This window comes from Pristiophorus japonicus, chromosome 9, assembly GCF_044704955.1.
Source record: "Pristiophorus japonicus isolate sPriJap1 chromosome 9, sPriJap1.hap1, whole genome shotgun sequence".
NCBI lineage: Eukaryota > Metazoa > Chordata > Chondrichthyes > Pristiophoridae > Pristiophorus > Pristiophorus japonicus.
In genome coordinates, this window is record NC_091985.1 from 104,142,720 (window position 1) to 104,161,102 (window position 18,383).

An 18,383-nucleotide genomic window follows, 5' to 3' on the forward strand; every position below is an offset into this window, starting at 1 on the left:
AGTGCCTCTCCAGCCTGTGAGGCCTCCTTAAGTACCTGTGCTCCCAGGGGATTATGGGATCCCTTGGGACTCCAGGGGATGAGCCCTCTGGTGGCTGTGCAAAGTATATACAAGTTTACATCTATAACAACGTCAACAGCTGCAACCTCAGAGCAAGGGGAGGACTGCAATGCCAGTAGCTGTGAAGGTCATGGTGACCATGAACCCTTATGCGTTGGGCTCCTTCTAGGCTGGAGCAGGAGATGTTTGCAACATCTCCCTGTTTACCATGCACTGTTGCATCGGGGAGGTAACTGAGGCTCTGTAGTCAAAGAGAGCTAAATACATTTCTTTCTCTCTGGCCAGAGAGTAGCTGTTGGTGCGCCCACGCGACCTCGCGAGTATGGTACGTCTCCCCATGGTGCAGGATGCCATTGACTGCACGCACGTCGCATTGTGGGCGCTGCATGTCAACTCCGAGATGTACCGCAACCGAAAGGGATTCCACTCCCTCAACATCCAGCTGATGTGGGACCATAGGCAGCGCATCATGCAGCTCAATGCCCGGTATCCTGGCAGCAGTCTTGATGCCTTCATTCTGCGGCAGTCCGCTGTGCCATCTGCATTTGAGCCACCACGAAAAATTGGAGGGTGGCTATTGGGTGACAGGGTTGACCACCTGGCTCATGACTCTGATGCACAACCCACGCACACGTGGGCAGCATGCATACAATGAATGCCATGCTGCCACACAGAATATCATCGAGCAGACCATTGGTTTGCTGAAGCAATGCTTCCGTCACCGAGACCGCTCTGGAGGAGCCCTGCAGTACTCGGCAGAGTGCGTGTCAAGACTCGTGGTGGTCTGCTGCATGCTGCACAACCTCGTCATCATGAGGTCACAGCCCTTGTCACCAGCTACATGGCAACCAGCTCAAGAGGAGCAGGAAGAGAGGGAGCGGAAGAGGAGGAGGAGAAGGAGGAGGAAGTAGAGAATGAACAGGAGAAGGAGGAAGAGGTGGGAGGTGGCAACCCAGACGTCCCTTTTCTGGCCAGGCTGTCTGTGACTGACCTATTCGGCTGCGATACCAGTAAACGCTACTCCCAATTCCACATTCACCAACAGTCCCACACCTTACCTTTATTTACTCTGTTAGTGAGCATTAGAGGGGCAGCTTGGCCACAATGCAAAAATAAAAGCCAACACAAAATAAATATTCCACACCAAATGTTTTAATCAAATCATGCCATAATGCATACAATCATCAACTAATCATCCTTGTGCATTCCATTAATGCCTGTCTTCCTTGTGCCTTTGCCTGTCATAAGAACATAAGAAATAGGAGTAGGAGTAAGCCACCTGGCCCCTTGAGCCTGCTCCGCCATTGAATAAGATCATGGCTGATCTGATCATGGACTCAGCTTCACTTCACTGCCCGCTCCCCATAACCCCTTATTCCCTTATCACTCAAAAATCTGTCTTCTATATCCACCTTAAATATATTCAATGACCCAGCCTCCTCAGCTCTCGGGCAGGGAATTCCATAGATTTACAACCCTCTGAGAGAAGAAATTCCTCCTCATCTCAGTTTTAAATGGGCGGCCCCTTATTCTGAAACTATGGGCCAATTTTGGCCATGACTTGCTCCAATTTTTTGGGGGTAAGTTGGTTTTTCTGGCGTAAGTTAAAAAACGCCATTTTCCCCAATACACTTGCTCCAGAGTAACTCAGTTAGGTTCAATTTTTTTTTAGTTGAGTCTTTGTTTTTCAAAAGTGGGTGTTCCCAGCCACTTATGCCAGTTTTGGTCATTTATGCCACTTTGGCCAGCTAAAACTTACTCCAAATCGACTTAGGTCAGCGTATGTGGCCAGCTCTGAAAAACATTGCAGGCAGTTAAGAATTCAGCGCAGGTTAGTACATTTAAAGCATCACAGTTCCGAGCTTCACACCATTTATTCTGATCTATCTTTCTTGGGTCCAAAGTGGATAATCTCAACTGTAAAGTCCTGACCCTGCAGTACAGACTTACACGAGGCACATACTGAAGTCAAGGTCACTCTGGACCTGCAACTTTATTTCACAGCTCTCGAGTGCCACACTTGCCTGAGACCTGCCTTTATATACCTGTGTGGAACAGGTATGCAGTGTCTCCTGCAAGTGCTCCCCTGGTGGTAAGGTATGCTTGTGGTTACAGGTCATATCTAGTTACAGTCATGTATAGTATGGTAAGATACAGTTATATACAGTAGTGTGAGATACATGACACCAACTTTTACCCAAATTCCCAACTTTTATACTTTGTTTATGATGCATTCAGTTTCTGACAAATCTGAACGACCCTGAATAAATATTGCAGGATATTCCCCACTCACCAGGCGAACATCGGGGCATCCCTTCGGCCAGTGATAGGGTGCAGCGAACATCGGGGCGTTCCTTCGGCCAGGGATAGGGGCTGCGAGCATTGGGTCCTGCTCACAGCCCACAGGACACGCTGGGAGGGCGAGGAGCATGCGCGTAGATCCCACTGCGCATGCGTACAGCTTCCAGCACAGTTTTCTGCGCTGGGCTGTTGCTCTGCCCCCCACTGCACTATGTACACCACGCTGGGACACCGGAGACGCGACAGAGCGGGCAGGATAGGGCCACTTTTTTTCAGCGCCGTTTCCAGCGCGCAAAGTCGGCGCATTTAGGGGAAGTGCGCCGAAAAAAGTGGTTGTGGAAAATTGGGCCCATGGTCCCCTAGTTTTAGTTTCCCCTATGAGTGGAAATATCCTCTCTGCATCCACCTTGTTGAGCCCCCTCATTATCTTATATATTTCGATAAGATCACCTCTCATATGAGTCTAGGCCCAACCTACTCAACCTATCTTCATAAGTCAACCCCTCATCTCCGGAATCAACCTAGTGAATCTTCTCTGAACAGCCTCCAATGCAGGTATATATCCTTTCTTAAATATGGAGACCAAAACTGTACGCAGTACTCCAGGTTTGGCCTCACCAATACCCTGTACAGTTGTAGCAGGATTTCTCTGCTTTAATACTCTATCCCCCTTGCAATAAAGGCCAACATTCCATATGCTTTCCTGATTACTTGCTGTACCTGCATACTAACTTTTTGTGTTTCATGCACAAGGACCCCCAGGTCCTTCTGTACTGCAGCACTTTGCAATTTTTCTCCATTTAAATTATAATTTGCTTTTCTATTTTTTATGTCAAAGTGGATAACCTCACATAAAAGACTGTTAACTAAGGTAGATGCCCACGGAATTGAGGGCAAATTAGTGACCTGGTTCTGAAACTGGCTGAGCAGCAGGAGACAGGCAGTAGGGATAATGGGTAGGTACTCCAATTAACTAAATTAGCACAGGTACTCTAATTAACTAAATTAGCACAGGGTAATGAGGCGATTTTCAATTGAATTAAATAGACATTTAAATTTAACGCCACCAGCATGGGTTACCCGGGATTTGTGAAACTCACTCGTGAAAAGGAGGCGAGATTGAGGTGCACTTCATGGGGGTCTTTAGAGTTCCGATTGCCCAATCTCAATAAAGGCTCAGTGCTTAAAGCTGCTTTGTCAGTTCCCTCCAGCAAATGTTTTGCAGAGAATTCTTGTCAGCATAGTGGTTTTTGAGAAATGTGGAAGCATTCAAAAGGGACACCAGCAGGATAGGGGCTGCCATGGACGTTTTAGATAGGACATCGGATGAGGAAGACAATCACCATCCACTGCTGCAACATTGTGCTGTGGTGGGATTAGCAGACACACAAGCGAGGTGCACCAGAGAGAGGTGGAAAACAGCAGCGGAGAGAGCAGAGTGGAGAACAGCAGAGTGGAGAGCAACAGAGGGGCCGAGGTGCAGGAGGCACATCCCATGTGAGAGCGTCTACCGACAGAAGCTTCCTTGACTTATCTGAAGAATAGTGCTGCCGCAGGCTCAGATTGCACAGCAGGTGGTCGCAGACATCTGCAGCCTCCTTGAAGAAGAGCTGCTCCCTGCTGGAGCTGGTGGCCATTATTGCCATCACTGTCAAATTCACTACTGTCCTCAATTTCTTTGCACCTGACTCTTTCCACTGCGCCACTGAAGACATCTTGAGGGTCTGTCATTCGGCTGCCCATAAATGTATATGGCAGGTCTCGGATGGGTTGTTTGCCAGGGCGTCGACTTATGTCAACTTTCCCAGTGACGACAATAGCCAATATGAGCGGGTACTCTTATTCCCTTCTCTGGCTGGCTTCCCACTGGCACAACCACAAGAAGTGATTCATGCAGGTGTGTGCCAGATTCACTGGGAGCTGTCATGATGCTTTTATACCGCAGCAGATCAACATTCCATACCTTTTATCTCTAGGACACTGGTTTAAGGGCTGGCTTGTAGGAGACAAGAGACACCCCTTTCAAACCTGGCTCTTGGTGCCTGTGAGGAACCTCACCAATGAGCCACATGACCATACCATGTCCCTTGACATGTTGAAGATGCACTTCAGGTGCCCAGATAGGTCTGGAGGCACCCATCAGCATTCACCAGAAAGCGTCTCCAGTATCATTGTGGTGTACTGCGTCCTGCACTTAATTGCAAAGCAGAGAGGATTAGAGGTGGAGGACGACCAAAGTGGTCATCAGGCATCTTCTAATGGGGAGAACATTGAAAAAGAGGAGGAGGAACATGATGATGGGGCACCCAACACCAGATCAGTCACATTGTTGCCCGGGATGCCAGGGAAGCCCTCATAGCTCAAATGTTCAGTTAGTTATTCTAACTGGAACAAATAACAAACAAAAACCACCACCACCACCACCACCAACCGCCCCACCACTTTACACAATAGAGTCCTTAAACCACGCATACACGCATCTTCATGTATTGACATTCATCATGAAACAAGTGAAATGATGAGTTGGCACTCAGGGCGCAATAATGGGCAAGATGTGGAAGTGGTGTTAAGCAATACATTTTATGTGGTGTAATAAAAAAAGGAAACTTAACAACCTAACATTTTGACAAACTCCCAGGTGGATAAACGGGAACCAGTGGATGTGGTATATTTGGACTTCCAGAAGGCATTTGACAAGGTGTCACATAAAAGATTACTGCACAAGATAAAAGTTCATGGGGTCAGGGGTAATATATTAGCATGGATAGAGGATTGGCTAACGAGCAGAAAACAGAGATAAATGGTTCATTCTCGGGTTGGCAATCAGTAACCAGTGGGGTGCCATAGGGATCAGTGCTGGGACCCCAACTAAATACAATCTATATTAACGACTTGGAGGAAGGGACCGCCAAGTTTGCTGATGATACAAAGATGGGAGGAAAAACAATGTGTGAGCAGAATACAAAAAATCTGCAAAAGGACATAGACAGGCTAAGTGAGTGGGCAAAAATTTGGCAGATGGAGTATAATGTTGGAAAATGTGAGGTCATGCACTTTGGCAGAAAAAAATCAAAGATCAAGTTATTATTTAAATGGAGAAAGATTGCAAAGTGCTGCAGTACCTGGGGGTACTTGCGCATGAAACACAAAAGGTTAGTATGCAGGTACAGCAAGTGATCAGGAAGGCCAATGGTTTCTTGGCCTTTATTGCAAAGGGGATGGAGTATAAAAGCAGGGAAGTCTTACTACAGCTATATAAGGTATTGGTGAGGCCACACCTGGAATACTGCGTGCAGTTTTGGTTTCCATATTTACGAAAGGATATACTTGCTTTGGAGGCAGTTCAGAGAAGTTTCATTTGGTTGATTCTGGAGATGAGGGGGTTGACTTATGAGGAAAGGTTGAGTAGGTTGGGCCACTACTCATTGGAATTCAGAAGAATGAGAGGTGATCTTATCTTAACCTTAGAATAAGGGGCTGCCCATTTAAAACAGAGATGAGGAGAAATGTCTTCTCTCAGAGGGTTGTGGATCTGGAATTCGCTGCCTCAGAGAGCTGTGGAAGCTGGGACATTGAATACATTTAAAACAGAAATAGACAGTTTCTTAACCGATAAGGGAATAAGGGGTTATGGAGAGCAGGCGGGGAATTGGACCTGAGTCCATGATCAGATCAGCCATGATCGTATTAAATGGCGGAGCAGGCTCGAGGGGCCGTATGGCCTACTCCTGCTCCTATTTCTTATGTTCTTATGTTCATATACCCCTGTTGAATTACAATTGCTTTAACTCTCACTTCGTAACACTTCTACATCCCATGTGGCTTCAACAGAAGTAGAGGCAGGCTGCTCAGGTCCCTGTTCTGACTGCTGAGATGCTTTTGGCCTATGAAATCTGGGTTTTAGAGCCCTTGAGAAACCTGCTAAAGACTGCTCCGGGGGGGGGGGGGGGCGGTAACTGGAGATGTGGGAGCGTTCCCACTTCCATGTCCTGGGCCAGTGCCACATCACTCTGACCACTCTGCTGCAGACCAGCTTGGTGAAGATCAATGCCGCTTTGTAAGATCACTTCTCACCCATTTCCCTCCCCATCAACCTGTTTAAGATGGCAGGCATGTTGGCATGCAAAGTCTGCACAGCCATGGTCAGGGCCTGCATTGACACATTTAAGAGCTGGGTTTGAAGCTCCATGAAGGTGGCTGCTCTCTCCATGCCAGACAATCTCGCAATTACCTATGCCACCAATCCACTACTGTTCGAGTTGGACTCCTCCATCCTCTCTGCTATTGTAGAGAGTATGCATGGCATGTCTGTCAGTACTTCGCAAAGTTGCTGATGCACCTCTATCATTCTCTTTCTCAACGATGTACCCTGGGGTTCAGCATCTGTATCCGGCTGAGCAGAACTCAGAGATGATTGCACCCCACCTAACGTGGACTCTCCACAGCATCCTCCTGAAGTCAACATGATCAGTGACTATGAGGAGCACATCATCGGCGTAAGCCGGGAGGATGACATCCATGCCCAGCCCTTGCAGAGCTAGTCCCGTCGACCACTTCCGCAAGAGGCGCAGGAAAGGCTCCTCACAGATGGCATATAACTGGCCAGACATGGAGTATCCCTGACGCACCCCTGTCCCAAAGCGAAGGGCGCCGTCAAATACGAGTTAATTTTAATCAGACACTTCATAGCGGCATACACATGTTGGATCCGGGTGACAAAATACGTCCCAAGCCCGAATGCACGCAGAGTCCTGAAGAGGTTCTCATGATCCACCCTGTCAAATGCCTTCTCCTGATCCAGGGAAAGGAAGGTGACCGACAGACCAGCCCACTGGGAATGTGGACCAGGTCTCGGACCAATTGGATGTCGGCGTGGATTGTGTGGCTTGGGACTGTATCGCATTGGTGGGGGTGGGTTATGTGGGCTAGCATGGTGCCAAAGCAAGCTGACATTGCCCTGGCAAAGATTTTGTAGGCTGTGCCGAGGAGGGAGATCGGGCGCCAGTTCTTAATTAGGTGGAGATCACCCCTCTTGGACAGTAGGATGATGACTGCCCTGCGCCAAGAGAGGGGCATCTCCCCGGTCGCCAGATCTCCCCCCAGGACCCACACGCGGTTGCCCCCAGGACGTCCCAGAACGCCCAGTGGAACTTCACGGTTTGCCTGTAGAGCCCCAGGGATTTTCCCCTCGAGAGCTGGCTGAGGGCACCGGTCAGCTCTGCCAGGTGTAGCAGAGCATCAATCTGTTTGGCTCTCGGAGTGGACAGACCTGATGAGTAGCACCAGCTCCGACCATCTGTCGAGGGACAACTGGACTTTATTGCGACGACCCAGGCAACCAACCAGAAATTCCTGGAGCTCCTTAAAGGGGATGAGGGAAGAATCGAGAGGGGGAACAAGGGCATCCACTGCCTCACTGGTGATTGACTCCAAATCATTCCCAGTGCCCTCCGCCGAGTCGCCATCCTCCTCCAGGGGGTCGTCGCCAGCGGTTGATCCGCGCACCGCACAGGGTGCAGCAAATGGCTCAGCCGCACCAGCCGCTCCCACCTCTGTCACGATCCCGCCCCCAGGATCGACAGCAGAGGAGTCCTCCCTGGGGTCCTCCACGGGTCTTGGGCCAAAGGGTGGCAGCAGTCCAGGCCTCCCCTCCACCTCAGGCAGTATGGTGAAACTGGCGAAAAAGCCATCCCAAATTCCTCCAACACATGCGGCACAAAAGTGAGAGACGGGGGGGGGGGGGATTCCCCTTCCCCGCTGCCACCCACTGACCCGGTTTTTATTAAAATTGTCGACCATGTCGAACAACCCCCGGGAGATGTTAGGGTGTGGCTGGGTGAGCTGAGCCTCAGCGGTCTCGCTCCTTCCCACCCCCGGGAGCAGAGGCTGGACAGACGGATCTGTCTCACACTCCTGAGGGATGGGCGACTCGCGCCGACTGCACGTGGTGGTGGTGGGGGGACTATCTCCTCTTCTATGGAAGGACCTGGGTCCTCCTCCGCTTCCAAGGAGCGGCGCCTTTGGCTCTTTCTCCCGGAGGGGTGCAGAGAGGGGGAAACCTCCATCTCGGCAGAGGCCTCAACCTCCACATCCTCCTTCTGTTTCTGGCTCCCGATCCCAAGCCCAACTGCAGGTTTCAAGTATTCCGCAGAAGCAGGCACAATCATGGGCTTAGGATTGCTTGCGGGCACATGATCAGGATCCCAAATGAGCGCAGGTATGGGACCGTACGCATTCTCCGGGGACTCTGCCCGAGGTGCTTATTCTTCCTCCATGCATTTCTTCCATATGGATGCTCTCCACCCTCCCCATCAGAGGCCACGATGACATTGGCCTCCGACATTTGGTGTTACTGGCACGGGACGGGGGCCGGGGTGAGGGTGTGTTGGCGTGGGGCAGTGGCGGTGCCTACCTTGGTTGCCTTAGTTGTTTTGATGGCCTTGGAGGCAGAGCAGTTTTTACGTGCATGACCCACCTCCTTGCAAGCGTGGCACCGTACATCGTCCGATGTCCAGAACACGCGGGAGTCCCCTGGTGGTTAACCACGAATCCACCCTCTGTGTCCTCCTCCCACCCAGCCAAACGTAAAGCTGGTGCCAGAAGGTGAAGGCATGACAGAGGCTGGCCTCCCTGAAGCCGAGCGGGATCGACGCTATTCCCGATCTCACCTCCCCTAGTTGATGTGGGTGGGGAGGAGGACTCATTGGGGATAAAGGGCGGGACATTTGATAAAATAATTCACTGCATGGTGGCCTCGAGAGGATCTACCAGCAGGAAGGTCCCTCACACTGTGAACCCCTTATTTTGGGCAGGAACACCGCCTGTCCAGACCTTTGAGGTGGCAACGAAGGCTGATGGGCCGCCAACCCCAGCCATGGCTTTGACGCACGTCTCGATGGTCATGTTGAAGTGAGTGTAGTTCTTCACCCCATGGTTTTTGGTGATAGGGTGAAAGGTGACAGGGCAGCAGGAATGGCTGGAGCTGTCATGCCCATGTATGTCCTTGCTTGTCCTGTATGTGGCGAAGATGGAGTCACCATTGCTGTTAATTAACGGCTACAATCACCAAGTTTTGGCCCAAGATTAATATGGCCTTTCTTTCAAACAGAGGGGCTTTAGAAAAAAAAAGGAAAACCCACTTCCCCCTGGGATGTTTGGATGGGAGAGGCACCCTCTCCCCCTGCTCATAAAAGGTAAAGAAAACAATAATAATAATGAAAGGGAGAGGTTGGCTCTCCAGAGTGAGAGATGGAGAGAGAGGGGAGGAAGAAGGGAGGCTGCAGAGGTGGGGTCACCACTCAAAACAGGGCTCGATGGGTGGGCGAGTGTGCTGCAGGGTTGCACTTTCTTGATATTAAATTCAAGTCTTTAGGATCTTCCTGATAGGGGGAGGAGATATCTTCTCCCGGGACCGCTGGAACTGCCAGACACAGTCCTCCATCAAGTCTTGTTAATGGGAGTAGAAAGTAAAACCTTACCCAGATAGCTCCAGCTTCCACAGACTAGGCAATGTTTTTAAGTGTGTGCAGCCTATTTGATTTTGAAAGAGCATACACACATACACACACTCCCCCCATGATTTTTCAGCCTTTATCTTCTTTCATCCCCCATCCTACAGGTAATAGTCCTGAAGAGAAAGTGCACCAACACCCACCTTATGTTGATCTTTAGTTAGTAGTCGTCGCCCTCCTTCCAAGTAGATGTTATTTTCTTCCAGCTGTTGAAGAAGTTGTAGTTTTGGTTCTCCCTCACACTCCCTCTCCCAAGAAGGAGAGTCAATAAGCAAGCAAGCACATTGCTCCTGTTCTCCCTACTTTCCGGCAGTGCCAATAGGAATACTAATGCTTAGTCTTTAGAATCCTTTATTCACAGAGACACACAGTACATACTGAGACCCGCGATATCTTACCTCAGGGCTGCTGCGGCATTAGCAGTGGCCTGAACTTGCATTACATTCCCGTGTGATTTTGCCCATAGCCATTGATATGGAAATGATATCCATAACAAATTTTCACTTTACGCTGCCCAGCTGCGCAATGCTCCAGGGAACCGGCACAGCCAACTTGCTGGCTTTTCAATGTAAAAACCACGCATGCTCGGTATTGTGAATGGTCCGCGCAGCCTCTTAAAGGGACTTCGCAGGACCAAAAGAAATTACAGGGTACATTGTCCATGACCCAATATCCAGGGCTCCTTGGACTTACCATTTGTGAGCAGGGTAAGTACCAAGTGCCAAAAATGGGTGTTCCCAAATTTCTTGGCCTCCATTTCTTCAATACTTTTGTTCAAAAGTGAAATTTTCACAGTCCTTTAAACAATTTAAAAATAGCATTATTGATGCCAAGAAGTGGGTGGATCTGATTTCAATCTGCAATTCACACAAACTAAGTTGACATATGTGAAGCAAGGTCACAAAGTTGAGTATGTAACAGGGTCAAGAGCTACAAATGTGGAGAAGTCACATGCCCACTTTCTCGGAAGTAAAAAAGGGAGTGGAAAATATGAACATAAAAGGGACCATAAATTATGCAAAATTATGTTTTCTACTTTGTTCTTTTATTTTCAGTTCTCCACAAACCACGCACTGATGCCATGACAGCTGTCAACAAAGGTTCGAAAAACAGACTGCAAACCATCATGAAGAGGGTATGAAAGATATTCTATGCATGCATTGCAGATGTTCTATGCATGCACTGCAATACAAAATATTTACCAGACATTTCCAAATCAGAACATCAATGTTGAAAATAAAAAAAATTACATCTAGGCAAGATTTTAATTGTGATATCATTTGTATTGGTATGAAGTTTCACAAAACAGTAGATAGGTGTTGAGATCTGGTGATTTAGGACAATTATTTACAAAGATTAATAACAAAAATACACATTTTGTAATTCTACTAATAAAAAGTTAGATGCATAGTAATTAGAGATTAGGGGGCCGAAATTGCCACCCGCTGAAAACATGGTGCACCTCCCGTGTTTCGATTGCTTTTACCACAGCGGTAGATGTGGTGGACTCTTGCACGAAATTCCGCTCTTTGGCTTTATTTTTCCGAGCAGCCCGGAAGCCGGTCATAAGCCGGTGGATGTGCGGCGGAGAGCGGAAGTTCGGTAAGTAGAGGGGCGGAATTGGGGGGCGGGCAGAGTGTTCACCGCTGTCATCCATCAGCGTAGTGCTGATGACGTCATCACGCTGGCACGTCACATCGTCTCTCCCCTTCATTCAAGTTAGGTCCACTGGGCCACCAGGGAGGGTTTCAGCGGGCCAGTGGCCTGCCATCCAAGCGGGGGTGCCAGGCTGCCTGTTGGCAGCCCGACTGAACCTGGCAGTCGGCCGACAAAACAAAATAAGATGGCGGCCGCGGCAGTAGGTTCTCCCCTTTAATGGCGGCCGCACCGCCATTTTACAAGCACTCCAAGCACAGTGCACCGACAGAAAAAGCTGTTGCTTGTGCTGCAATAAAAGCTGAGACATTGGCCATCAGACGCTGCATCATGGTGGGTTCACACATGTGCCAATGGAGTTGGCCACCATGTCCATGCTGGAAAGAAAGGGCTCCAAGCTCTGTGCAAAGCCCCGTGCCAAGTTGGTGCCAGACTCCTCCATACTCCTTGGCATTGCACGCAGGCTTTCTGACAGGCATCCCAGTGCACCAAGCATTTCACTGTGCATACCAATAAGTCTGAGGTAGTGGAGAGGGGAGGTGCATGCTTACACCATCTGCAACTTGTAAATCAGAAGAAATTGTGGGATGAGGGGGAAGTGGGATGTGAGAAGGAGAATTAGGTATGAGGATACCATCATCTTCAATGGTTTCAGCCCCGCTGCTGTCCACGGACTCAGCAATGAACATATCAATGATTGTCTCCTCCATGCGGGTTAGGACATGCAGGCACGCCTGTCCCCCACCGGTTAGCCCCTGCTGCCGACAGTTGTGTGCCACCTTGTCCTGTAAAAGAGAGGGAAGTGTGTCAATGAATGCAGTGCAATCTGTTTGGGTGATTTGGCTGTCATGGTTGAATAGCTAGCAGTGTGTGCAAGCTGTGAGATGTGGGAGTGAGGCTTGCAGCAGTGCTAAGTGTGTGAGGGCGAGGTGAAGCTATGAATGTTAATTATGTCCTGATTGATAGAGATTGTTGGTAGGTGAGCAATGGGGCTATGGCGCATTGAACAGTGTGTGAAGCTAGTGATGCAGTTGGTGGGATATGGCATTTGAAGATGAATTCACTGACCTCGACCACTCATGTGAGGTCATTGTACTTCTTGCGGCACTACATGCAAGTCCTCAGGGCTGCTGGTATTGATCTCTGGGACTATCTGCTCCTACTGCCTTTTCAGCATGTGTCTCGAGGGCTTTCTGGCCTCCTGCAGAAAAAGGACATCTCTGCTACTTTCCACTTCCTCCACCAAAGCCTCCAATGCAGCATCATGATATCTTGGAGCCTGCTCTGTCCCATGTTGTTTAATTATTCACCATTTCCCAGGTCAGTGAAGTAGTACTCAGTAAAATAATGGGACTAAAGGCAGACAAGGCCCCTGGACCTGAGGGCTTTCATCCTATGGTCTTAAAAGAAGTGGCTGCAGAGATAGTGGATGCATTGGTTGTAACCTATCAAAATTCCCTGGATTGTGGGGCAGTCCCAGCGGATTGGAAAACCGCAAATGTAAATCCCCTATTTAAAAAAGGAGGCAGACACAAAGCAGGAAACTATAGGCCAGTTAGCCTAACATCTGTCATTGGGAAAATGCTGGAGTCCATTATTAAGGAAGCAGTAGCGGGACATTTGGAAAAGCATGATTCAATCAAGCAGAGTCAGCATGGTTTTAAGAAGGGGAAATCATGTTTGACAAATTTGCTGGAGTTCTTTGAGGATGTAACGAGCAGGGTGGATAAGGGGGAACCAGTGGATGTGGTATATTTGGTTTTCCAGAAGTCATTTGATAAGGTGTCACATAAAAGGTTACTGCACAAGATAAAAGTTCACGGGGTTGGGGGTAATATATTAGCATGGATAGAGGATTGGCTCACTAACAGAAAACAGAGAGTTGGGATAAATGGGTCATTTTCTGGTGACTAGTGGGGTGCTGCAGGGATCGGTGCTGGGGCCTCAACTATTTACAATCTATATTAATGACATGGATGAAGGAACTGAGTGTAATGTAGCCAAGTTTGCTGATGATACAAAGATGGGTGGGAAAGCAAATTGTGAAGAGGACACAAAAAATCCGCAAAGGGATATAGACAGGCTAAGGTAGTGGGCAAAAATCTGGCAGATGGAGTATAATGTGCGAAAATGTGAGGTTATCCACTTTGGCAGAAAAAATAGAAAAGCAAATTACAATTTAAATGGAGAAAAATTGCAAAGTGTCGCAGTACAGAGGGACCTGGGGGTCCTTCTGCATGAAACAGAAAAAGTTAGTCTGCATGTACAGGAAGTCAAATGGAATGTTGGCCTTTATTGCAAGGGGGATACAGTATATAAGTAGTGAAGTCCTGCTACAATTGTACAGGGTATTAGTAAAGCCATACCTAGAGTACTGCGTACAGTTTTGCTCTCTGTCTTTAAGGAAATATATACTTGCATTCGAGACTGCTCAGAGAAGGTTCACTAGGTTGATTCTGGAGATGAGGGGATTGGCTTACGAAGATAGGTTGAGTAAGTTGGGCCTATACTCATTGGAGTTCAGAAGAATGAGAGGCGATCTTATCGAAACATATAAGAACATAAGAAATAGGAACAGGAGTAGGCTATACGGCCCCTCGAACCAGCTCCGCCATTCAATAAGATCATGGCTGATCTGATCAAGGACTCAGCTCCACTTCCCTGCCTGCTCTCCATAACCCCTTATCCCCTTATCGTTTAAGAAACTGTCTATTGCTGTCTTAAATTTATTCAATGTCCCAGCTTCAACAGCTCTCTGAGGCAGCAAATACCACAGATTTACAACCCTCTGAGAGAAGAAATTTCTCCTCATCACAGTTTTAAATGTGCGGCCCCTTATTCTAAGATCATGCTCTCTAGTTCAAGTCTCCCCCATCAGTGGAAACATTCTCTCTGCATCCACCTTTTCAAGCCCCCTCATAATCTTATACGTTTCGATAAGATCACCTCTCATTCTTCTGAATTCCAATGAGTAGAGGTCCAACCTACTCAACCTTTCCTCATAAGTCAACCCCCTCATCTCCGGAATCAACCTGGTGAACCTTCGCTGAACTGCCTCCAAAGCAAGTATATCCTTTTGTAAATATGGCAACCAAAATTGCACGCAGTATTCCAGGTGTGGCCTCACCAATACCCTGTATAACTGTAGCAAGACTTCCCTGCTTTTATACTCCATCCCCTTTGCAATAAAGGCCAAGATTCCATTGGCCTTCCTGATCACTTGTTGTACCTACATACTATCCTTTTGAGTTTCATACACAAGTACCCCCAGGTCCCGCTGTACTGCGGCACTTTGCAATCTTTCTCCATTTAAATAATAACTTGCTCTTTGATTTTTTTCTGTCAAAGTGCATGACCTCACACTTTCCAACATTATACTCCATCTGCCAAATTTTTGTCCACTCACTTAGCCTGTCCATGTCGTTTCGCAGATTTTTTGTGTTCTCCTCACACATTGCTTTTCCTCCCATCTTTGTAACGTCAGCACCCTTAGCTACATTACACTCAGTCCCTTCTTCCAAGTCGTTAATATAGATTGTAAATAGTTGGGGTTAAAACACTAATCCCTGCGGCACCCCACTAGTTACTGGTTGCCAACCAGAGAATGAACCATTTATCCCAACTCTCTCTTTTCTGTTAGTTAGCCAATCCTCTATCCAGATATAAGATAATGAGGGTGGTTTGACAGGTGGATGCAAGAGGATATTTCCACTCATCGGGGACACTAAAACTAGAGGAGATAGGGCTCAATTTTCCCCAAAGCATTTTTTTGGCGTACTTGAAGAGTTATGCTGATTTTTTGGGGCCTAAGTATGGCAAAAAAAAATATTCTAAATTTCCCGTTGGATTTCTTCATTTTGGTGTGGCGTAACCCGACCTTTAATTTTGGAGGTGGAGCCTTGATCGGCGCCAAAAAGATCGGGTTGCCATGGTAACCAGGGACACAATGCGAGCTGAGGCTGCAAAGTGAAGCATACAGCCAGCTCCCAACACATTAAAAGAATTGAAAAACACATAGCAGCAACTTACCTCCAACCCCGCCCGAAGGGCTTGCCGGTCCGGTCCCATTCTCGGTCCCCATTCTCCCGGTCCGGTCCCATTCTCGATCCCCATTCTCCCGGTCCGGTCCCATTCTCGGTCCCCATTCTCCGGGTCCGGTCCCATTCTCGGTCCCCATTCTCCCGGTCCGGTCCCATTCTCGATCCCCATTCTCCCGGCCCGGTCCCATTCTCTGTCCCCATTCTCCCGGCCCGGTCCCATTCTTTGTCCCCATTGTCCCGGTCCGGTCCCATTCTCGATCCCCGAATTTTCATTTTCTCTCTCTCTCTCTCTCTCTGTGAACCGGGGACCAAGTATGGGACCAGACAGTTTTCAGGCGGGATTGGAAGTAAGTTGCTGCTTTGTGTTTTTCAATTCTTTTAGTGTATCCGGGCATCTGCTGCGTCGATTTCCTTACCTGCGCTTATTTCCTTAACTCTCCGGAAGGTTTTTTTGCAGAGGCCACATACGCTGGCCGAAGCACAACTGGAGTAACTCTCAGCTGGCCAAACTTCCCGAAATGGCCAGAATTGGCGTAGATGGCTGGTTATGCCCCCTTTGGCTAAAAAAAAACTGACTTAAAAAAATCGTAACTGAGTTACACTGGTGCAAATTGATTGGGGAAACTGTGGTTATTCAACTTAGGCCAAAAAGAGCAGCCTGCGCCAAAAAAACGGCGCAAATCACTGGGGAAAATTGAGCCCATAGTCTCAGAATAAGGGGCCGCCCATTTAAAATGGAAATGAGGAGGAATTTCTTCTCTCAGAGGATTGTAAATCTGTGGATTCTCTGCCCCAGAGAGCTGTGGAGGCTGGGTCTTTGAATATATTTAAGGAGGAGACAGATTTGAAAGGGCAGTCATGCTTACTCCCACCTCCCCACTTTTTGTCCATAACCCTGTAAGATCCACATCCTCAAATACCTATCCAACTCCCTTTTAAAATTATTTGTGGAATCAGCTTCCACCACCTTTTCAGGTAGATCCTGACAACTCTCTAAGTGAAAACATTTCTCCTGATCTCCCCTCTAGGGGGCTGAAATTGTTCCTTTCTATAAGGCCTCTGGCCACCCGAAAGCGGCAGCCATGGGTCGGTGGGGAATGACCGTCGAGTCTCCGCTATTTTGAAAATTACTCCCTCAGTTTTGGAGTGGTGCCCGCCGTGGCCCCGCCTCCGGTCAGTGCACCCGACAGCTTTTGCTGTCAATACACTCCCCGTAAAGGGGAGGGCACACTGCCGCCACCGCCGTGTGATTTTTTTTTTCTGGCCGATTGCCAGGTCGGGCCGACAGTTATGGCCGCGGGTTCAGCCAGGCCGTCAACAGGCAGCCGGGCACCCCTTTTTGGTTACTAGGCCGCTGGCCCGGCCAAAACCGTCCCTAGTTGTCCAGTATTTGCCACTAAAGTGACTTAAAAGTTCGCAGTGGCCCTCCCCTTTATCTGAAGGGGCGAGACGTTGTGACGCACCAGCGCGATGATGTCATCAGCACGGCGCTGATGCCTTGCAGCATCGGTCACTCCGCCCCGCCCCCATCATGAGGCCACTTCCGCATCACTTGGAAAAAAAACCCGAACTGCTGAATTTCAACGGATTGGGGCGGCCAGAACACATCAAAAGCGGTAGGTGCATCTCATTTTGGGCGGTGGGCAATTTCGGCCCCGAGATCTTTTGCAAATGATTTTAAATCTATGACCTCCATACTGACCCGCTCACCAGAGGAAGTCTCTACTCTATCAAAATTTCTTATCATCTTAAAAAACTCTATTAGTTCACCTCTGAACCTTCTCTGTTCCGAGGAGAATATTCCTAACTGTTACAACCTCTCCACATTACTGAAGTTCCTCATTCTTAATAACACCCTGATAAACCTCCTCTGTACCCTTTCTAAGGCCTTTACACTTTCCTGGTGTGGTGCCCAGAATTGACCATAATACTTCAGCTGAGGCCTAACCAGTTATTTATAACGTTATATTATGATCTCTTTGCTTTTATATTTTATGCCTCTATTTATAAACCCAAGTAATCCATATGCTTTTTTAATCACCTTATCAGCTTGCCCAGCCATCTTTCAGGATTGGACACCAAGGTCTCGCTGCTCATCTACACTTTTCAAAATCGTTCCATTTTTAGTATACTGTCTTTCCATATTAGTCCCCCCAAAGTGCATCACTTTACACTTTTCCACAATGAACTCTGGGCTGTATTTTCTGCTCTTTGGCTTCTCTATTTGCATGCCGGAGGGACGGTAAATGCTGTTTTTGGGCGTGACGCGGGGAATCCAGGTTTTAGCGTCTGGCCGGTAAACTCGGCTCGTGATTTGCGGCGGCGCAAAAGCTTACCACTCCGCCCTTCATTTTAACTGAGATCATGACGTCATGCAATGCTGCGCTAGTGCCCCGGATGGAAAATTCTGCCCTTACGCCTCATTTAACGCCTGCCCCAGGAAACATCTGAAAAAAAATCAGCATTCCCAGGGTGCAGCAGGTGGTATGGGTGGCATATTTAAATGGATGGTGGAGGGTTAGACATCGCAATTTCAGTTGACATTGATTGCAACGGCTGTGCACAGCACGCTGCGTGAAGCTCCGACTTGCAAATGGCACTTTTATGTGCCATAACAGTTTCCTTACAAGGTCAGTGATGGATTTGAATGGGGGCCAGCATATCATGATGGTTGTTATTGGCAGGCAGCTTCAAGCTAGAAGAAGAGCTTTTGGCCATGCCGGCCCATGGAGGAGGAGAGGTCGAAGACATCTGGGGAGGAGGCCTTCCCCACCACAGGTTTACAGGGAACATCTCTCATACCTCCAGCTCTCTG

At 48.4% G+C, this 18,383-nt stretch overlaps 1 protein-coding gene across 1 annotated transcript in view; it reads left to right on the top strand.

Annotated features, from left to right (window-relative positions):
- LOC139273907 (uncharacterized) overlaps positions 1-11,013 on the top strand; it is a 269,855-nt gene extending 258,842 nt beyond the window's left edge. The window contains exon 6 of the mRNA XM_070890979.1: positions 10,928-11,013. Within this exon, the coding sequence (XP_070747080.1) occupies positions 10,928-11,013 (86 nt within the window). The remainder of the gene's footprint in view (positions 1-10,927) is intronic.
- Positions 11,014-18,383: the final 7,370 nt, after the last annotated feature.